This window comes from Gracilinanus agilis, chromosome 4 (assembly GCF_016433145.1).
Source record: "Gracilinanus agilis isolate LMUSP501 chromosome 4, AgileGrace, whole genome shotgun sequence".
NCBI lineage: Eukaryota > Metazoa > Chordata > Mammalia > Didelphimorphia > Didelphidae > Gracilinanus > Gracilinanus agilis.
Genome location: NC_058133.1, coordinates 246,513,840 through 246,537,520, shown reverse-complemented (window position 1 = coordinate 246,537,520; position 23,681 = coordinate 246,513,840). Strand labels below are relative to the sequence as shown.

At 37.4% G+C, this 23,681-nt stretch overlaps 1 protein-coding gene across 1 annotated transcript; it reads left to right on the top strand.

Annotated features, from left to right (window-relative positions):
• Positions 1 to 21,287: 21,287 nt before the first annotated feature.
• On the top strand, positions 21,288 to 22,235 carry LOC123243901 (putative olfactory receptor 2W6). The gene has a single exon (XM_044672043.1). The coding sequence runs from the start codon at positions 21,291 to 21,293 to the stop codon at positions 22,233 to 22,235; it is 945 nt and encodes a 314-aa protein (XP_044527978.1). The 5' UTR covers positions 21,288 to 21,290.
• The last annotated feature ends 1,446 nt before the right edge of the window (positions 22,236 to 23,681 follow it).

The window sequence follows — 23,681 nt, the reverse complement described above, 5'->3', positions numbered from 1 at the left end:
TATATAAAGAACAATTCTTCCATCTTAAAATATAGTGTCCTGAAAGTTTTAGTGAAGTTTTAAACTTATTCAAGTTTTTGAAGCTTAAAATTCCACGAAGACTCTTGGGACATGATGTATTGCATTTGAACTATTATATAGATCAAACTGATAATTCCTTTTTTAATATTTTGTTTTCCCAATTACATATAATAATAATTTTCAGTATATATTTTCTGAAATTATAAGATCCAAATTTTTTCCCTCCCTTTTCTCAATGTGATCTGGGTTATATATGATTATGCAAAACACATTTCCCTATTAGTCTTTATTGGAGAGAATACTCATATGAAACCAAAAGCCAAAGATAAAAACACAAATAAAATATATTCAATTTCCAATTATTTGACTGCCCAAAATGAGCTGTTATAAATATTTTTGTTTACAAATAAGCCCTTTCCCCCTTTTAAAAAAATCTCTTTGGGAATCAGACCTAGTAGTGATATTACTTAGATGAAAGGATATGATGGTTCCAAATTGCCCTCCAGAAAGGTTGGATCAATTCACAGCTCCAGCAACAATGCATTGTGTCCCAATTTTGCCTCATCCCCTCCAACATTTTTCATCTTCCTTTACTATCATATTGGCGAATCTTATAGATATGAGGTGGTACCTGAGAGATGTTTTCATTTGCATTTCTCTAATCAAGAGCACTTTAAAACATTTTTTCATATGATTATTAATAGCTTTTATTTCTTCATTTGAAAACTGCCAGTTCATATCCTTGGACCATTTATGACTTGTATACTTATATACTTAGAGAAAAATTTGCTGTAATTTTTTTTCCTTTTTTGTTGTTTCCCTTCTAATTTTGGTCACTTTGGTTTTGTTTATACAAAAACTTTTAAATTTAACATAATCAAAATTATTCATTTCACATCTTGTAATTTTCTCTGTCTCTTGTTTGGTCATAAATTGTTCCCTTAACCAGAGATTTAACAGGTAGAGGATTCCATGTTCCCCTAATTTGCTTATGATATCACCATTCGTGTCTCAATTACATACCCATTTTGGCTTTATCTTGGTATAGGTTGTGAGATATTGGTTTATATGTAGTTTCTGCCATACTGTTTTCCAGTTTTCCCAGCAGTTTTTATCAAATAGTGAGTTCTTTTCCCCAAAACTGAAATCGTTGGGTTTATCAAACATTAGATTGCTAAAATCATTTATTCCTGTATAGTGTGTATCTAATCTATTCCATTGATCCTCCATTCTATTTCTTTACCAGTACCAGATTGTTTCAGTGATTATTGCCTTATAGTACAATTTGAGATCTAGTAGTGCTAAGCCACCTTCCTTCACATTTTTTTTTCATTAATTCCCTTGATATTCTTGACCCTTTGTTCTTTGATGAATTTTGGTGTTATTTTTTCTAGTTCTATAAAATGATTTTTGGTAGTGTGATTGGAATAGTACTGAATAAGTAAGTTAATTGAGTTAGAATTGTCATTTTTATTTTATTAGTTTAGCCTACTCAGGAGCAATGAGCATTTTCCCAATTATTTAGATCTGTCTTTATTTGTATGAAAAGCATTTTGTAACTGTGTCATATAATTCCTCTGTTTTTCTTGGAAAGTAGATTCCCAGGTATCTTATATATCTAGAATTACTTTTAATGTAATTTCCCTTTCTATCTCTTGCTGTTTTCAAGGTGCTAGACTTTGTTGGTAATATATAGAAATGCTGATTATTTATATGGGTTTATTTTGTATCCTGTGATATTGCTAAAGTTCTTAATTATTTCAACTAGCATTTTTGTGGATTCTCTTTGATTCTCTAAGTATATCATCATATCATTTGCAAAAAAGTAATAGCTTAATTTTTTCATTATCTATTTGAATTCTTTTAATTTCTTTTTCTCTATTATTGCTAAAGCTAGTATTTCTAATATAATATTAAATAATAGTGGTGATAATGGGCATCCTTCCTTTACCCATGATCCTACTGAGAAAATTTCTAGTTCATCCCCATCACAGATAATACCTCCTGATGTTTTAGGTACATAGTTCTTGTCAGTTTTTGATGTTTCTTTTTAAATTTTCTTTTTATTTTTTCAGTTATATATAGAAACAATTTTTGACAATTGTTTTGTGACATTTTAGAATTCAGATTTTTTCCTTCCCTATTTTTCACTCTTCTCTGAGACAGTAATATAGGTTATACTCATACTTCATGCAATATATATTTCCATGTTGCTCATGTTAGGATAGAAGATAATATCACATCCAAAATGATAATCTCATTAAGGAAATAAAGTGAAAGATGGCATGCTTTGATCTGCAATTGTGTAAATGGAATTAAATCTAGCCCATTCATAGTCAAAAATCTACCCATCCTAGGCGTAGAAATGATGTCACCCTCACCCTCCTTAGTGGGGAGGGGAGACGAGTTACCCACACGTGACAATAAGTAGCAAATCAAGAACAAGGGACTGCCCTTTAGGCAGTCCAAATCAATGTAGAGACTGCCATTTGTCCATTTGAATTGGAGGTGGACCCACAGGAAGTGACAAAAGACACTATCTCTTTAAGTAGGTTAGTTACTTCCTGTTGAGGCAGTTCCCACCTTGAACTGGGTGCTGAAGGATCTCCTGAGACCACAGACAGCTTACACTCTGTATTGTCACGTGGGTAAGTTAGGTTGACTTCCTTGGCCTAGCGAGGCCGCTTCCAAACTGTTAAATTGAACCTCTGGGAGCTTGAAGATCACTTTTGATTGACAAATAAGTCAGTTGGATGGAATGTTCCCAGGGAGTCATGCGAGAGGCAAGAGATGGGGCAGTTAAGAATCCTGAAAGGGTTCTGGGTCTTTGACCTGTGCTGAGGCTGGAGATTGGTGGATCCTGGTCTTGGAGTGAGAGGTGCAGGCTGAACCTGAGGGAAGCTACATTGATTCTTCATCTGCCAGCAGTTGAGATTTCATTAGCAACCAGTAGAGTAGGGTCTCCTATACCACAGTCTTTACCCTTATCCTTCTTGTTAATATAAAGTACTTTCCTAAAGCAGTGTCAAACTTGTTTTGGGAAGGGAGAAATCGCGGTCAGAATACAAGGCATTATCCTAGCTAAAGAGCTCAAATCAATATATCAATTAACCCCTGGTGGTCCTGAAGGGATATACATCTTAGACCTGAAGGATCCTGCCTGGGCAACTGTTATAAGGGAGAAGGGTCATCTTATTCTCTCTGTACATCAAATTACAATCTCAAACATATCAAGAGACTCCCAATTATTATAACAGTTTTTGGCGTAGCCAGGCTTTGGACCTATTAATTTCAAAGAAGGATAATGGGAATTGTAAGAATGACATTTATTTTGAGCACTCTGGCAATGTTTGTATACTCATTCACCCAGGGAGTGATGAGGCTCTGGTGCTACACAATACCAGAGTATGTAGTGAAATTGGTGAAGATATATGACACCTATAGATATCTTACTATTTCACTGGCAGAGTTTCTATCCTACCTGCCAACAGTGGTTGTAGCTTTGGTGGCATTCCTGCAAATGATTTTGGCTTTGAAGAAAATTTATGCATGGGTTAATGGCAGAGCAAGAACAGATACTGAGAATGTCATGTCTTTAATGAGGGATCAGTTGAAGATGATGATTGAGATTAACAATAAAATCAGACTTGGACAGGAATTAGACAAACAAACCATCTTACAACTGGAATTAATACAAAACATGTATCTTCCTAAAGAAAATAAGGCTAATAAGAAGACAATGGTTGACATGAGCACACAAACTGACAATGAAGCTGAGACAGAGACTGGTGTGGCTACTCAGACTGAGGAGGGGGCAATGGCATCGGCTACTGTGACATTGTTTCCTATTGTGGACCAAACTCAGTTTAGGGCAGATGTTGAAGCTGTAAATATGAAAACATATAAGGCTTTTACGGCACAAGATTTAAAGGTGCTGAGGAAAAGATTTCCCAAGTTTTTTCTCTCACCTTACAAGGCGGCTAAAGAATTAAAAAAGACATTCAGTCTTTTTAATCCATCGTATCAGGACGTTGAATTTGTATTGGAGGAATTCTTTACGCCCAGTGAAAAAGCCAGGTTTATTGAGGAAACAAGATCAAATCCTGTATTAATGGACTGGCCTAGAGACCATTCTGCTATTGATTTAAGTTCACCAGAAAGTATGAGGACATTAATAAAATGCAGATCTGACCTGTTAGAAGCTGTAAAAATTCATGCTAAGAGACCTAACGGTTGGGGAAAATTTGAAAAGATGAGGCAGTCTGGGGAAGAACATCCTAGTTTATTTTTAGACAGACTGATGGAAAATTCTGAAAACTTATTGGGATTTAATAAAGATAGAGCAGATGAGGCTGTACCACATATCAAAAGGCAATTCATAAAAGGTGCAAGTATCCCAATACAGGTATATTTCAGGCAGAGCTGTCTTCAGTGGGAAGAGTTATCCTTGGAGGAAATTATGAAACATGCAACCTACATACATGAGTCCAAACTAAAAGAAAACCAAATAAAACAGGAATTAGATTCAGAAAAGGATAGGACCATCAGAGATTTGAAACGTGAACTCAAAGAATCTCATAGAGAGAGAGACAGAGATGAATTTCGCAATTTTGCATTGCAAATTGCTAGGGATAGAAAATATAAGCCTAAATCCACCTACTATAAGCAAAAGAGGTCAAACAAACAGATTCCCAAATGCTATCTTTGTAACAAGGCAGGTCACCTTTTGAGGGAATGCAGATTCAGGAAGCAGATTGATTTTTCCAAAGATAAGACAGATTCATACAAGAAACCATATACTAACAATACTTGGGCAAGCAAAGTTCAAAAATCTCAAACTTGTTGCCAACATGATTGCAAAAGAACAGATAAACCATCATTAGAAGAAATGGAAAAATTTTTAAAGATGGGAAGCAGGCCGAAAGTTTCTTTATGAAGGTTAGTTAATAAAACAGATCAAAGAGAAAAGGAATATTTAGAGAGAAAGAAGTGTAGAGGCATGAATGAGGCTAATGTGTTAGTGATGGAAAATATTGAGGATAATCAATATACTGTATTTGAAAAAAGGAAGAAATCAATACATGATTTGGAAGTGCAAAATGATGTACAGGAGATGTATAAGGACATTTTTGGCAAAAAAATTTCTCTTGTGGAAAACACAAATCCACAGAAGTTAGTGGAGAATTTTGACAGAAATCTAGTATCAGATGGGTTAAAATTTGAACTAGAAGGTCAAGGATACATTATTGCGAATAACAGATCAAAAGTTATGTCGAATAATGAAAGTAGCCATGGGGATCACTTGGAAAAACTTTCCAAACCCTTAAACTTGTGTTTTGCCAAAGAGAAGAAACATAATTTCTCCATAAATGTAACTCCTGAAACCAAGATGGAGGACGAGGGAGTAACAAAATTACAGGCTCAGTTCTCAAATCAAAAAAACACTTTAGCACCTGTGGAAGAGATAATTTTCTGTCTGAATCCCCAAGCTGAAAGTTTTGAACCTAAATACAAAGTAACTAGTGATTTGCCAGATCATCTGGCAGCCTGCAGAAGGAAAAACTGTGGCGGGTTTAAAATGAGGCTTGAACATATAGGACTACTTGAGACTGTTAACAACTTAGATTTTAACACTCAAACAGGGTTAAAACCTCAAGTCTTGGTGAGGGGGAGGATATGACACCTAATCCTGCCCCTGAAGCCATGATTAGAGACTTACAGAACCCTGGAATGGTGGAAGAAACTGTCATGTTTCAGAATCCAGTTCAAGAGAAGCCATCTTGTTCTCAGTACTCTGCAGAGAGGCAGCAAGGGGGAGGGGCAGACTTAGACTCTTACAATACAGAGCATGTGCTAAGAGAAGACACTTGCCAGGAAGTGAATTCTTGTGTTTACCATAGACCTTTTAATAGAGGAGAAGTGAATTCTAAAGCCAGCACCATCCAGCCATTAGAGAAAGAGACAAAGCTGTTACCTTTGCACAACAACAATGACCAGAAAGATCCTTTAATCACCATCCAGATTAACGGAGAATACTTCAGTGGTATCATTGATACAGGGGAAGATATCAATTGCTTGAGGAATCTCCCTAGTGATTGTGAGATGCTTGGTTCTGTCATCATGAAAGGAGCATCAGGCATTCCACAAACTGCACCAAAATTTCAACTGAAAATGGTGAAATTAGGACCAATAGAATTTGAACATCAATTCTTATTGTTACCGCAATGTCCTAACAATCTCATAGGTAGAGATATCCTATGCAAACTTGCAGCTACTATATATTGTGAGCCAAGTGGAGAACTGTATTTGCACCTGCCCAAAGAGGTCATTGAAACATCATCCGGACTTATGCCTGAATAGGATTTCTGAAGATCACACAGTTTTAGTTCTGGATCAAGACAGCTTATATAAGATTCCAGATACTCTACCAGTAGGAGTATGGGCTAGTAGTTCATCAGATGTGGGTAGAATCCTTTCGGCTAAGCCAGTGAAAATAAAAGTAAAAGAAGGAATGAAACCACCTAGAATTCCTCAATTTAAACTGAGCAAAGAGGCAGTGGAAGGAATAAAACCTTTGATCAAGGATTTATTAGCTCAAGGTATCCTAGTGCAAGGTTTTTCTGAATTCAACACTCCTATTTTACCTATCAAGAAGGCAAAGTTAGATGCTAATGGAAAGTACAGTGGAGAATGGTGTAAGATCTTAGAGCAATAAATGATTATGTGGAAGATATCCATGCAGTTATTCCAAGTCCATCAGAGATAATTGCAGGGATTACCCCGGACTCTAGATGATACACCGTGATTGATCTGTCCAATGCATATTTTAGCATTCCAATCCAAAAGACAGTCAAAGGTTGTTTGCATTCACCTGGGAGGGTAAATCCATATTTTGGGGACGTCTTCCACAAGGTTTCAAAAATTCGGCTTCTGTGTTTTGTCAAATACTGCAGAAAGATCTAGAATCCATATCTTTCACTGCTAGCAAGATAGTGCATTATGTAGATGACATCCTACTAATGTCACCAACAGGAGAAATATGTCACAGAGACAGCATCCATCTAGTGGAAGAACTATATAAGAGAGGACATAGAATTTCCAGAAACAATGTGCAGTGGGTAAAGAAAGAAATAGAATTTTTGGGATTCACACTGCAGGGTGGAACTAGAAGTATATCAAAGAAGAGAATTGAGGATATACAGAAAATCAGCTTACCTAAAACCAAGAAACAGCTAAGAGCAATAATTGGCATGACTAGTTTTTGCAGACACTGGATACCTGGGTTTTCTCTAATTTCTAAGCCTTTAACAGAGTTAACCAGGAAAGATATCAAAGAGCCACTGAAGTTAACAAGAGAACACATACATGCCATTGAGAAGTTAAAGCCAGCAATTCTTTCTTCTCCTGCATTAGGCATTCCAGATCACAACAAAGTTTTTCATCTATTTATCCATGAAGATAAGGGAATTGCGTGTGCAGTGCTCACTCAATATTTAGGAAGCAATTTAAGACCTGTAGCTTACTATAGTTCTACACTAGATCCTGTTATCCAGGGAATGGTTTCCTGTTTGAAGATTATTGCTGTTGCAGCTTTGATGGTTAAGAAGAGTTCTAAGCTGGTTCTGGGAGGGGAACTCAGATTGTATTCCCAGCATCAAATAGAAACCACACTGAGGAATGCAAATCTGCAGGCTTTCACATCTCAGAGACTCTCTCAGTATCAAGCCACGTTATTAATGAACGAGAACTTGACCTTCCATAAGTGTAAATCCATCAATCCAGTGACTCTTATTCCAGAACTTCCATTGGAAGGGGATAGCCTCCACATATGTGAGGATACATTAGAACTAGTACAAAAGGCTAGAGAAGATCTTTCTGATGTTCCTATGGAAGATGCAGACCTCACACTGTTTTGTGATGGTTTGAGTTATCATTATGATGGGAAAAGAGTGACTGGTGCAGCTGTAACTACCCAAAATGAAACCCTATGGTATGCAGCACTTGGGCCAGACATATCGGCTCAAGGAGCAGAAATCGTTGCATTGACTCAAGCATTGAGAATTGGTAAAAACAAAGCTCTGAATGTTTTTACAGACTCGAAGTATGGATTTTCAATTGTTCATTCTTCGGGAGAAATTTGGAAGAAAAGAGGGTTTATAATATCTAATGGGAAAGCAATCGCATATGGGGAACTAATTAGCAAATTGTTAGAGGCCATACAATTGCCAGCAAAGTTATCTGTAATACACTGCAGGGCACATCAAAAGCTAGTGGGACCAATACAGATAGGCAATCACAGAGTGGATATCTCAGCTAAGTTTGCAGCCAGATGTGGAGAAGTAGCTGTATTTCACCTAGCCTTAGTGGATAGAGATGAACTATTACAAGCCTATTCACAAAAGGAAGTGGAATACTGGAAGAAAAATCTTGGAGCCACTCTGGTGAATGGAGTCTGGATGTCAATCTCTGGAAAACCATTCTTGCCGAAATTATTGTACCACACTGCATGTGCAGCAGTTCATAGAAAAGACCACTATGGAGTTTTAGGAGTGGTAGATACAATTCGCAAAAGCTGGATAGCAATAGGTGTGACTACTGAAGCAAAAAGAGTGTGTGATGAATGTTTCATATGTCAACAATACAACAAGGCTATAATTAAAACAAGAGACTTTGGAGGAAAACCTTTAGCATTCACACCATTTGAGTGTCTACAAATAGACTATGTCACAATGCCTAAATGTCAACAGTATAGGTATATTCTAGTGATAGTGGATAAGCTGACCAAATGGCCAGAAGCGTTCCTGGCTAAAAGAAATGATGCAGCTTTTGTAGCAAAAATGTTATTAAAGGAGATAGTTCCAAGGTTCTCTATACCATCAGTAATTTCATCTGACTCTGGTAGTCATTTTGCAAATTCAATTTTAAAGCAAATCTACCAGGTGTTAGGGATCAAGAGACACTTGTGTTCTATATATAGACCGCAGTCATCAGGGGCCGTGGAACGGACTAACCAATCTCTAAAATCAATGATTGGAAAGTTATGTACAGATAGTCATCGTAAATGGTCAGATGTTTTACCTATGGCACTTTTCTATTTGAGAAGCCAACCAAATAGTCAAACTCATTTGTCACCGGATGGGAAAAGCTCCACGAGACAATGATTATCTATCACATTTAGGGATTGAGTGCAAAATCTATGAGTATGTCACATTGTTAAAAGAGAGATTGGATGAATTACAAAAGTCATCTCGAATACCACAAAGAGTACCTCTTGACTTTAGTCTTCATGATTATCAACCTGGAGATAAAGTGTATATTAGAAACTTCACAAGAAAATCAGTATTACAACCAAAATGGTTAGGTCCTCATGAAATAATCTTGGTAACACCATCTTCAGTAAAGATTAAGAACAAAGATTCCTGGTATCACTACACACACCTAAAGAAAGACCTCAGAGAAGCAAAGTCCTCATCAAGAAGTCAGTCTGAAATGCAAGAAACAGAATCTCAGCTACTGACAGACTAATCTTTCTAACTATAAATTAGGGAATAGAAATGTTAGGATTAAATATGAGTTAGGAATGTTATTTGAAGTTACTATTAGTAATATAGACAGAGTTATTGAAAATTTTCTTTGTCTAAGGTTAGGAAACAACATAGATGATTGTTTTAAATGTTATGATAATGTTCATATGTTATGTTGATGTTCAACTGATGTGTTCATGAAACTATTGTATTCAAATCCCACACTTTCCCACAGAGAAACCTATCCTAAACCCTTGTCATTAGCTTTAGGCTAGTTAGTTAGTTAAGGCATTAGATAAGGTAGGATTTATTATTTTGGGAAGGGATAGTTAATGGGATAGGAACACATAGTTAAGATTAGAATAAGTGTAGACATCATCCATGAACAAGAACATCTGGAAATTTACAGGTTGAAATTTCCAAAAACAAAACGGCATTCATGTTATATTGAACCTCTGGGAGCTTGAAGATCACTTTTGATTGACAAATAAGTCAGTTGGATGGAATGTTCCCAGGGAGTCATGCGAGAGGCAGGAGGAGGGGCAGTTAAGAATCCTGAAAGGGTTCTGGGTCTTTGACCTGTGCTGAGGCTGGAGATTGGTGGATCCTGGTCTTGGAGTGAGAGGTGCAAACATCTCTCTCTGAAAACTCTTCCTGTACTTGAGATACCATGCCAACCTGTACCTGACCAACACCTTGGTGTCTACTGCCCCTAGATATTAGGAATTACATCATCTAGATATCTAGGTTTCCCAGGGCCCAGGAGGGATCTGGGAAGTGGGCAGGAGACGAAGAAGAGGGTGGAAAAGGGTGGAAATAATTCAACTGTAAGGCTGAAGATCTATTGAAGAAGAAGTCAAAATATCCTAGCAGTTTACCTACTCTGGTTTAGTCCTGGCCAGGCTGAAACAGAGGGAAGCTACATTGATTCTTCATCTGCCAGCAGTTGAGATTTCATTAGCAACCAGTAGAGTAGGGTCTCCTATACCACAGTCCTTTACCCTTATCCTTCTTGTTAATATAAAGTACTTTCCTAAAGCAGTGTCAAACTTGTTTTGGGAAGGGAGAAATCGCAGTCAGAATACAAGGCGTTATCCTAGCTAAAGAGCTCAAATCAATATATCAATTAACCCCAGGTGGTCCTGAAGGGATATACATCTTAGACCTGAAGGATCCTGCCTGGGCAACTGTTATAAGGGAGAAGGGTCATCTTATTCTCTCTGTACATCAAATTACAATCTCAAACATATCAAGAGACTCCCAATTATTATAACAAAACTCTGCCTATCTGGCTGTTGGGCCTTGTGGCTTACAGCTTCATTTATTTGGCCTTTTAAACTTCTCTCTCCATCCAGGCCTTTGGCCTGGACTAGCCTCTCCCTTTCTCTTTATTCCTATACTTTACCTTCCAGATTGTAAATAACTTGCCTCAACCCCATGCTGACTTGGGTCTGATTTAATTATGGAATCAACCTGAATTGTTGATTCCTGGCAGCCACACTTTAAATATATATCTATAAAATACCCTAAATTTCCTTCTTACACAAGTCAGACTCCAAGTGTTTCTTCTTTGACTATGAATAACATTTTCATAAGTCCCTTGTGGTCGGAGACTTGCTTTGCTGATAATGGTTTACTTCATAGTTGATCATTGTATAATACTTCTGTTACTGTACTCTTTGTTCTCCTGGTTCTGCCCATTTCACTTTGCATCAGTTCATATAAGTCTGTCCAGGTTGTTCAGAACTCATCCTATTTATTGTTTCTTATGGCACAACAGTATTCCATTACGACCATAAGCCACTCCTTGTCCATCCATTCCCCAAGTTGGGGACAACGCCTCAGTTTCTAATTTTTTGTCACTGCAAAAAGAGTTGCTAAAAATATTTTCGTACAGGTAGGTCCTTTCCTCTTATCTCTGATCTCTTTGGGATACAGACCCAGTAGAGCTGGATCAAAGAGTATTCCCTCATAGTTTTCTTGATCCTTTGAGCCTGGTTCCATATTGCTCTCCAGAATGGTTGAATTAGTTAACAGTTCCACCAACTGTGTATTAGTAGCTCAATTTTCTGACATCCACTTCTCATTTTCCTTTTTGGCCATGTTAGTTAATCTGATAGGTATGAGATGGTATCTCAGAGTTGTTTTAATTTGCATTTTTTTAATCAATAGTGATTTGGAACATTTTTTTCATATCACTATAGCTAGTTTTAATTTCTTATCTTTTGACCATTTTAAAATTGGAGAATGTTTTGTATTTTATAAGTTTGACTGAGGTTTCTGTCAGAGGTACTTCCTATAAAAAATTTCCCCCCAATTTTGTTGTTGATGTATTTTACTTGGTTGTATTAATTTTGTTTGTATAAAACCTTTTTAATTTGATGTAATAAAAATTATCCATTTCATTTTCATAATGTTCTCTATGTTCTATTTTGTCATAAATTCTTCCCTTAATCCAGTCTGACAGGTAAACTGTTCCATGTTCTCCGAATTTATTTATAGTGTCACCCTTTATTTCTATATCAAGTATCCATTTTGACTTTATCCTGGTATCTGATATGAAATGTTGGTCCATGCCAGTCTCTGCCTATTTTCACAACAGTTTTTGTCAAATAGTGAGTTCTTCCCCCAAAGCATGTATCTTTGGGTTTATCAAACACTAAGTATTGTAGTATAGTTTTATAGTTTGAGATCTGGCACAGCCAAGCCTCCTTCCTTTGTATTTTTTCCCTCCATTTTGTCTTATTGTTTCTTAATGTCTAATGGATTTGTTTGCTTTCATTTATCCAATTTTGATTTTTAGATAGTTATTTTCTTCCTTGAATTTTTGGGTTTCCTTTTCCATTTGGCAAATCCTACTCTTTAAAAAGTTGTTTTCTTGAGTGGTTTTTTTTTTTTTTTGAGGAGGGGCCTTCATTTCCATTTGGTCCCTTCTATTCCTTTAGTAGTTATTTTCTTCACTGTATTTTTGAGCCTCTTTTTCCTTTTGTCCTATTCTAGTTTGTAGAGAGTTGATTTCTTCAGATAATTTTCCTCTAACTATTGAGTTTTTCTGTCAATTCTCTTATTATTTGTTTATTTTTATTTTTTAGAAAAATTTTCCATGGTTACATGTTTCATGTTTTTACTTTTCCCTTCACCCCTCCTTCACCCTCCCTCCCCATAGCCAACACACATTTCCACTGATTTTAACATGTTCCATCAATCAAGATTTATTTCCATATTATTGATAGTTGCATTGGTGTGGTAGTTTCAACTCTACATCCTCAATCATGTCCGCATCAACCCATGTGTTCAAGCAGTTGTTTTTCTTCTGTGTTTCCACTCCTGTAGTTCTTCCTCTGAATGTGGAGAGCGTTCTTTTCCATAAATTCCTCAGAATTGTCCCGGGTCATTGCAATGCTGCTAGTACAGAAGTCCATTTCATCCTATTTTACCATAGTATATCAGACTCTGTGTACAATGTTCTTCTGGCTCTGCTCCTTTCACTCTGCATCAGTTCCTGGACATCATTCCAGTTCACATGGAATTCCTCCAGTTCATTATTCCTTTGAGCACAGCAGTATTCCATCAGCAACAGATACCACAATTTGTTCAGCTATTCCCCAACTGCAGGGCATAATGATAAGGCCTAATATGTTACCCCCCTCCTCCCTTCCCTTTTTTGACCTCCCCACCCCACTGTCTGCCTTGGTTTATTCCTTTTGACTTTCTCAGTAGGGTTAGATAGAATTCTATATCCCAATGGATATAGCTACACTTCCCGCTCAGGGTTAATTCCGCTGAGAGTAAGGTTTAAATATTACCTATTGATGCTCTCTTCCTCTCCTTCTTATAATAGTATTTATCACCCCCCCCCCTTCCCATGCCCTCTTTGTGTGGTATAGAATATCCTATTTTTCTTATTCATTCAAGTTTCTCTTGGTGCCATCTACTATTCATCCCCCTCTTTTTTCTCCCCCCATATCATCTTAGACCATTTAGTACTCCAACATCTCCCTATGAATAGTTCTTCTAATTACTATAATAGTGAATACAGTTTTTGGAAATTACACATAATCTTTCTCCATATAGGAATACAAATAATTTGATCTTATTGAAGTCCTTAAAGAGGCATATTTCAAAATAAGAGTTTTCTTTCTTTCCCCTCTGTTTCTTATTTACATTTTCATGTTTCTCTTGGTTTTTGTGGTTGGATATCAAACTTTCCATTTAGTCCTGGTCTTTTCTGTGCAAATACTTGGAAATCCTCTATTTGTTGAATGCCCATACTTTCCCCTGGAAGTATATAGTCAATTTTGATGGGTAGGTGATCCTTGGTTGTAGACCCAGTTCTCTTGCCTTTCCGAATATCATATGCCTTGCAGTCTTTTAGTGTGGAGGCTGCCAGATCCTGAGTGATCCTGATTGGTGCTCCTTGTTATAAGGAAATAAGGTAAAATCTTAATCTTTGCTTAAAAGGAGAGGATAAAGGTGAATGAGATGATAGGAAAGAGGAATGAAGGGGATGGCTGAATGTAGGGAAGGAATGAATGAGGTGATATATTAGATGGTGAAGGAATAGGTGGGGTATTCAGGAGAGGCAGCTTAAAATAGGCCAGACACTGAAAGCTAGAGACAGAGGATACTGGGAAGATAGGCTGAACCCTTCAAGGCAGGAAAGGTAAAAGGAGTTGGGCCAGTCAGAAGTATTTAAATCTGCCTTGAGGGCTTTCTCTTGTTAGTTTCTAAAGTCCCTTGAGGGAGGAGTCAAAAGGCTCCTCCCTGCCAGTGAAACTGATGGTAGCAGAAGGAAGTCTCGGATAAGAACTTCCTGCCAAGATGGATGCCCGTAGTTCTCTCAAAAACTAAAGAAATAATTCCTTCCCTCTTCAACCCTTGCTTAAATTTTCGACACAATGATTCACCAGAGGGTTTGAGTAGATAACAAAGGGGGTTTATTAATATTAGGGTTGATCAGAAAGGAGAGAGGGGTTTAGGGTTTTGTAATAGCCGCTAGGGAGAAACTGAAGCTGGGGGAAGGGTCAGGAGAAGGTTAGACTAAGGGAGAGCCTGCTCTCCCAGTCCGAAGATTTGGCTGCCTTAAAGTAAAGGATATACTAGATCAATAAAATAAGGGATAAGTTGATTTAAAGATGTCCTACTTGCCTACAGAAAACTAAACCCACAAAGTCTAATCACCAAAACCACCCTTCCTCCCAGAGCCCAAAGGGAAAATCAGGTAAGATAATAGGGGTATAATATGGAGAAGGTCAGTGAAAGGTCCAGAAAAATCACCTAGGTTCAAATTGCCAGAGACAAAAAGCACAGGCCAAAGCAAAGCCAAGGGCCAAAAGCAGAGCCTCAGTTGGACCTTCCATTCTCTTCAAGCCTCAGGTTCCAACTGACTTTCTCTAAAGATTCCAAGGCTTAACTGCCAGGGCTGTTTACAGTTTGACTCTTGCCAGATTAAAAGCCTCTGTTTCATCCTTGCATTAAATCCTTGATCTCTGAATTGTCTCTGGTTTCTTGTAAAATTTTTTTCTTTTACTTGGAAGCTCTTGAATTTGGCTATTATATTCCTGGAGATTTTCTTTTGAGGGTTTAGTCTAGAGGGTGATCTATGGATCATTTCAATGTCTATTTTGCCCTCTGTTGAAGAACATCAGGGCAGTTTACTTAGATATGTATGTAGTATGCAGTATGTAGTCCAAATTTCTATTAATTTCTGCTTTTTTAGGAAGACCAATGATTCTCAAATTGTCTCTTCTAGACCTGTTTTCTTGATCTGTCATTTTCTCAGTGAGATATTTCATGTTTCCTTCTATTTTATCAATCTTTTGACTTTGCTTTATTAGTTCTTGCTGCTCTTGAGAGATCATTGGCTTCTACTTGCCCAATTCTGGTCTTTAGAGACTGGTTTTCTACTATAATCTTTTGATTTTCCTTTTCAATTTGGTCTATTCTGTTTTTCATGTTTTCCTGCTGTTTAATTATCATTTTGTTTGATTTTTGAGATCTTCCTCCAATTGGGAGTTTCTTTCTTTTAACCTGTTAATTTCCTTTTGAGCTATTTCCCACTTTTCTTGCCAAATCTCTTCCATCTTTCTCATGATCTCAGATTTGAACTCTTCAAGAGCTTGTGACCAGTTTTCCTTTTTTTTGGGAAGGTTTGTATGTGATTACTTGTTTGTTCTCCTTTGTTGTTTGCTCTGTTGTCTGGATTTTTTCTGTGTAAAAGTTGTCAAGTGTTAAAGAATTTTTCTTGATCTTTCTCTTTGGAAGTTCTTGTGCATAGCTTGCCATTATTATTATACTGTTTTTCTTTCTCAGTCAGAAGTCTGGGTGAGGCAGACAGGCTCTCTGCCTATAGAGCTGTGGAGCAGTTTTTGCCCGAGTCATAGCACCATGTGGTCCTCTCAGCTTTTTCCTCATGCCCACGGTCTATCTGCACTCCTTAGGCTCCTGGGGTCTCACGTCTAGCTGTTCTCAGGGTCAAGCCTCCTGGTGGTCCCCTTGCTTGCTCTTCTGCCTGCAGCTCCTTTAACAGTCTCACGGTGCTGCTTCCACAGACATGCACCTCTCTGCACTTGGTCCCCACCCAAGGTCTGTGCCTGTGCTCAAGGTCTGTGTTCAAAGTCCAAGTTCTTTAGCATCTTGGAGTCTTAAGTCTTGTTGCTCTCAGGAGCAGGCCCTGGTGATCCCAGGTAGCTATAAAGAACTTAATGAATGCCCCAAACTTGCTCTAAGTCTTGTGAGCTGGCTTTGGCACTGTAGGGTGTGTGTGTGTGTGTGTGTGTGCATGTGTGTGGTTGCTCAGCTTATGTTTTAGTGAGAGCTATTTCACCCCCTTATAGCATGGAAATGCTCAGATCCCACGTACCTTCAATGCTATGCCCTGTTGTGGGGTCCCTTCGTTTGTCTGGATTTGGTTTTTGTGTCCTCTTAAGGAGTCATGTATATGTGGGTTAGGAGAGGTTAAGCACGCTGCTTCTACTCTGCTTCCATCTTAACCCAGAAGTTATTATTAGGTTTTAAAACTTCTTTTCATATTTTTGTTTTTGTTTTTTGAGACATGACATTCTTTCACATTTTCCTTTGAGTCTTCACATGTTTCCTTTTTTGGCATTGTTGCCCTCTTCTGAGTTCATATTTTGGTCTTCCCTGTCATTAAAATAACTTTTTAACATCAGGCTTTTTCTTTTTTACTCATTTTTCTAGTTAATTTTTTACTCATTTCTTGAGGTTCTTCTCTGTTCCTGGGATAGAGGGAGCATTATTGCAAACTTTCAGAGTACTCTTCTTTGGTATTTGGGGTAGACCTGGCTGTCTTTGTTTGCCTCTGGAAAGGCTTGCAGCTTGGGCTGGGTATATCTCTTACTCTGGGCTCTGATACCTCAGGCACTCTGCTGCTGTGTGGGAATGAGTAGGTTTCCTGCCCTCTCTGCCTTCTGTACCTGTGTCAAGTGGCTTCAAACTGGACCTGTTCCTATTCCACAACTTCCATTCTTAGCATGCAACTCCAATGGTACTTATTTTAAGGAAAGTTTAATTTATTCCTATGCTTTCTGGTGTTTTTAGTAAGAATGGATATTATATTTTGTCAAAGACTTTTTATGCTCATATTGAGTTAATCCTGTGATTTCTGTTAGTTTCATTATTGGTATGATCCATTATGCTGATAGTTTTCCTAATATCAAACCATCCCTGCATTCCTGGTATAAATCCCACCTGGTTATAGTGAATGATCCTTGTGATGCATTGGTGTCATTGTGATATATAGTGTTATATCTCCTTGATAGTATTTTATTTAACATTTTTGTATGAGTATTCATTAAGGAAATTGATCTATAATTTTTCTTCTCTATTTTTACTCTTTCTGGCTTAGTTATCAGCACCATATTAGTAAGTAATTTCTGATAATGTTATATTCTTGTAGCATTCTCTCTGTCTTCTCAGGGTTAATGTCTTATATCTATCTCTCCCTTCTCCAACTCCCACAAGGAGTTCAATATTAAGAAAGGGTAAAATGCATTTCAGCTTTTTTCCTGGTCACCTTCATACCTTTCAGGAAGCCTAAGAAATGTCTTCCTTAGTTTTGAATATTGGAATATTTTAATGATACCAAAACATTTTTGTGATAAGTAAAAAAATGTAATCATCCTGACATTAGGTTAACATGATGCTAAACATAACTGATAACTGAAGGCATTCAACTGTTTGTTTTTGTGTAGGCATAAGAGATCTTATTATGCCTAAATTTGATGGATAATAGTGTAATTATGATGGATAATAATATAATGTAAGATAATAGTGTAACAGAAAAACTCAGTACCTTACTGAGAATCAAGTATGGGATTCCAACCCTGTCTCTGTTGTTACCTTGTAAAACACTTAGAGCTCACTCTCTTCATTTGTAAAATGGGAGAATTAGATTTATTTATTCTTAAGGTTGCTTTCATTTCTAAATTGTGGACCATAGAGTTAGAACTGGCACAGATCTTAGGAGTTATCACAACCCAATAATTTTACAAATAAGGATACTGAAGTTTAAGATTAAATAACTTTGCCAAGGTCACACAGGTAGAAAGGTCAAGATTTGAAACCAAAGGGGAAATTTGTGGCAGTGATTTTCACTGAATTCTCAAAAACATCTTTCTAAATTGCTTAGGGTAAAAAAGCTTTTGCATGATTCCCTCTCTGATGGATTTCCTCTCCTTTGCCTCCCTTGGTCCCCCCTCCCATGAGTCAATTGCTGAACTAGAACAAAGGTTTTTGAAGCCTCAGTAGAATAAACAAACTGAATTTATTTTCCTTTCAATACCCTCGAGTCTGCCAGCAACTCAGTGCTTTGGGGAGAAGCAAAAGTCCTATTTCTTCCTTGATGTTTATAAAAGCTCTCCTAATCCCAATTATTTAAATCTGATTGGGGCCTACTCTGCTGCAGAGTCCTCTGTCTACCTCTTATGTCCTTAGTGCCAAAGCACTGATTGCTTCTGCCCAGAGTAGACCATGGATTTGGACTCCTGCAGAAGATCCAGCCACTAAAAGGGAGAAAGAACTAAATATCTAAAAAGTTTCTGACTGGTTTGGGGTTGAAGTCAGTAGATATGGGGCAAACCTGCTTGATGAGAAGATCAAAGATGAAAGTCTCTCCACAATTAGAGACATAGAGAGGGTATTATATGTCCCATTTCTCTGCCTCTAGCCCCTTGTTTATGAATTTAATAGACATTCCTGTGAATGTTTCCATTAGGACACTTCAGTCTTAGATTAGGCCATTAATGAGAAGAGTCTATCTTACTATTCCTCCTACTTGAGTTTTATCTAAGAAAGAGAAACAGCATCAGATCCAGAAAAGATTGCATATACCAGTTTTAACAGAAAGAAGGGGTGAAGGCAAGTATGTCTGATTGAGTTGAGTTGTGACTAATAATTCCTTTAAAATGTATAACAAGATACAACCAAGTTGTTGAGAGAGCATAACCTTCCCACTATTGCCAATCCTATTCTTTGTTCAGTATACTCAGTTTTAACTGAAAATAGGCAGGTGGTGCAATGGTTAGAGCACCAGACCTCAAGTCAGCAGGACCTGAATTCAAATCTGACCTTGGACACTTACTAGTTGTTTTGAACCTGAGTAAGTCTACCTCTTCTCAGTTTCCCCATCTTTAAAATGGGTTGTTTTGAGATACAAATGAGATAACAAATGTAAAGCTCTTAAGATGGTTCCTGGCTTAGTAAGTGCTATGTAAGTGTTAGCTATTATTATTATTATTATTATTATTATTATTATAGTTATAATGCTTTATGTAAAAATCAATTATATCCATTTTGGTTTATTATTATTGTTATTATTATTCTTATAACCATCTTTACATAGCACATTTTAAAATGCTTTGCTTATAACCATGTGAAGTAGGTAGTGAATATATTATAATTACCTTCATTTCGCAGATGTAGAAAATGAGGCAGACATGTTAAATTATTTTCCTTAAATCATATGACTAATAATAAATAGAATCACCTATTGTTCTTTTCCCTACCCTATTCTGTCTCATTTGTTCAGTAACACTTTATATATTTATATACCAAGAAAATGACATTCATTTGTGTGATGGACGGTCACCAATGATGAGGTGTGGTTTGTTGCTAAACAAAGTGAATTGGCCCATATAGAAACCTCCATATTTAAGTCAGCTGTCTCATTGCTAGTGCTAAAAGCTAATTAGTGAAGTCTCTGGTGGAAATGAGAGGACAGTAATAGCAAATGGATAACTCCAAAACAAAAGAGAGGAAAGGAGGAAAGAGAATAGTACAGCAAAAATAATTTAGACAAAGATTCTGGATATCCAAGCACCTAACCGGTGTCTACTAATAATTAGTTGCCAGATTGGCCATTCAAAAATATTTTTATAACTCAGTTTCTTCACTTGTAAAATAGTGCTAATAATATTTGCCTTACCTACCCCATAATATAGAGTTCAGTTTAGGTTTAATAGAAGGAAACACTGTTTCCCCTTATTGGAGGTATGGGAGAAAGAAGGCTAAATGGTCATCTGTTGGGGATGCTATAGAGAGGATTTGTACTTCTAATAGGGATTAAATTAGATGATCTATAAGGTTCCTTTCAACATTAAAACTGTATTTCACAAGAACCATAGTCAGAATGTCAATAAATGTGATGTAGGTTTATGAGGGATTGAGATCAAAGCTATTCTGAAGGAATTTATTGCTTGAAAAAGGTATGGATAGATACTGCTTCTATTCCCCATATCCATTTCTTGGGGGGTAGCAACAGAAGCCTCTTATGACATGGTGTTCTGTTGCTTTGAATGACATACATTAGGAAGCAAATGATCTTTCCCCTAAAAATCTCTCCTTTCAGTGGTGCATGAGGGTTTATGGAACAATCCCTTCAACAGCTAACTGCCTTGATGCTTACATTGAAGCCTGTTCATTCCTTAAGACAAATGTGGCATAGTGGGAAAATCACTATCGTAAGTCAGGAGAGCTGAGTTCTTGTTTTGGTTCTGTTTCCAGCTAGTTATGTGACCTTGGGCAAATTCTTTGACTTCTCTGTCTTGGTTTCCTCATCTATAAAAAGAAATAGAGGCTTCCTAAGATTCCTTGTGCATAGAGAACAATGGAGAAGATATTAGAAATAGACAGGTCAGAATGTGCCCTAAATAATACCTCATGTGACAAGTTGGTGATCCTATTCTCTCCTCCTAGCATGGATAGATATATTCAGGCCTTAAATGGGGAGAATAGAACCAATTAGAATAAGAGGATATCAGATTTAAAAGTAATTTCATAGATTGTCCAGTCCAGTGATTCTACAACCTTTTGATCCTAACCCCCCTTCAAACTCTTAAAAATTATTTTTAGGACTCCCCAAAGAGCTTTTGTTTATGTGGGTTACAACTCACATCAATACAGTTATTAATATTTATTATATTAAAAAGAAAACATCTTAGTTTTATTATAAAGATAGTTTTGACCTTGAGAACCTCCTGAAAGAATCTTAGAGATCCTCAATTATACTTGAACTACATTTTGAGAACAATAGAACATTTTTCTGAAGGATATGGGCCAATTAGTGACAATTTCATTACCCTGGAGAGCTACTCAATAAAGCCTTAACATTTGAATTATGAAATCTGTGTTTTTAATGTTCTGAAGAAAAGGGGTCTTGGACTCTGATTGTCTCTGCCTTTCTTTCAATATAATATTTTCCTTCTCCTTTGATAGGTGGTGAAGGTGATGGGAAGGGTCAATGACAGCTCACTAGGGGGATTTATCCTAGTGGGTTTTTCTGACCGACCCTGGCTAGAGATGATTCTCTTTGCTTTTGTATTAGTCTTCTACATATTGACTCTTTTGGGAAACACAACAATTATTGTGTTGTCGATTGCAGATTCCCGACTACATACCCCTATGTACTTCTTCCTAGGCAACCTCTCCTTCCTGGACTTCTGCTTTACTACTAGCATTGTCCCCCAGCTGCTGTGGAATCTATGGGGTCCTAAGAAGACTATCAGCTACAATGGTTGTGTGGCCCAGCTCTATATTTACATGGTACTAGGTTCTACTGAGTGTGTACTCCTATGTGTCATGTCCTATGACCGCTATGTTGCTGTCTGCCGCCCTTTGCACTATACTGTTGTCATGAACCCAAGACTCTGCCTACAGTTGACAACTGTGTCCTGGTTCTGTGGTTTTCTCAATTCTTTTGTCATGTGCCCCCAGACTATGCAGTTGGCACGGTGTGGGCATCATCAAGTGGACCACTTTCTATGTGAGATGCCAGCCCTTATTGCAATGGCTTGCGAAGATACCACACTAGTTGAAGCCTTTGCCTTTATCTTTGGTGTGATCCTCCTTCTTGTGCCCCTATCCCTAATTCTTACCTCCTATGGTCTGATTGCTGTGGCTGTGCTAAGAATCAAATCAGCAGCAGGGCGTAAGAAGGCCTTCAATACCTGTTCTTCCCACCTTGCAGTGGTTTCTCTCTTCTATGGGACCATCATCTACATGTATCTTCAACCAGCTAATAGTTACTCCCAGGACCAGGGAAAGTTCCTTACCCTTTTCTACACTGTCTTAACCCCTAGCATCAACCCCCTTATCTATACCCTAAGGAACAAGGATGTGAAAGGGGCAATGAAGAAACTCCTGGGCTGGGAACAGAGGACGGGAGGAGCATGAAGATAAACATTTTTTTCCCCTTTTTAAATAAAGTTCTTATGGGATGCAAATTGGTTTCTTGAGTATTCCCTTGAAAATAATAATGATGTATTATTTCTATATTATGACATTCTTTTTTTTTACCATAAACACATGAGTACATACACATGTACACATATTCTATTTGGGCTACCTTTATAGTAGGAAGCTTGCTTTGCACTGAGTACACCAGCCACCTACACTATTATAAAGTCCTCCTCATAGATGGTGTTACAGATGGAAGATGAGCCATGGAAAGATGGCATTAAATGGCCTAACAGCACTCATGCATGACCTTGATTTCCTCATCATTTTCCTGCATTAATCTGAACTAACTGTAGAAGTCTATCCCTTTAAAGAGGGGAAATTGAAGTTACATACACCCATTCTAGCTATATGTGTGTCACATGTATCCTTTAAAGTTAAGAAGTAGTTCCTTCACTAGCTCATTCTTCTACTAGGGATCTGCATGTCCAGAGTCATATATGACTTTTTAGAGAACTACCCCTCTGTTGTGACAGTGATATCATAAGACAAATCAAGGGTTTTTTGAATAAATATATTGAGTACTGGGGCTGCAAGGTGGCACAGTGGTTAGAATGCCAGGCCTAAAGTTAGGAAGACTTCTTCCTGAGTTCAAATGTGGCCCTCAGATACTTACTAGCTGTGTGATACTGGGAAGTCACTTCAACATGTTTGTCTTAGTTACCTCATCTGTAAAATGAGCTGGAGAAGGAAAAAGCAAACCACTACAATACCTTTGCCAAGAAAACCCCAAATGGGTTCACAAAGAGTTGGATACCACTGAAATGACCGAAGAACAACAACTAGGCACTTGAAAGGATATCAAAAATAGGAAGTAGATTCTCTGCACATAAAAAGCCTACCATTTTGCTGGAAATACATGACTTACACATGTGAAACTGGGAAATTGTGGGATGCAAACTACTATATGAAGAAGTTCATAGAAAGATCATTATAGATTGTATTATACTTTATACAATTCAATAATTTAAAGCTGGGAATAAATTTAAAGATCATTATTCTAGTTCAAACCCTTGATTTTGAAGGCAAGGAAGGATCTGGATTCAAGACCAGCTCTGCCCATTATCACCTGTCATTTTCACATCTCTGTGTCTCAGTCTCCTCATCTGTAAAATAAGGGGGTTGAATTTGATGACCTTTAATGTCTCTTCTAGCTCTATAATTTGTGAAAAAAGGAAAAATGAGGTAAAGTTACTTGCTCAAGGTCACATAGCTAATTAGTAGCAAAGTCAGGTCTATAATCTAAATAAAACTTTAAAAACACAGATAAAACTATAATATACTATGTCTCTTGCAGTACTTCTGTGGGATACGTGACCTGACAGCATAAGAAGATGTGAAAGTTCATAGGTCATCAGAACCCTTATGAATTTACTGTGGCTG

Coding starts and splice junctions, on each gene's coding strand:
- LOC123243901 (XM_044672043.1), top strand. CDS start 21,291: ATGGGAAGGGTCAATGACAGCTCACTAGGGGGATTTATCCTAGTGGGT.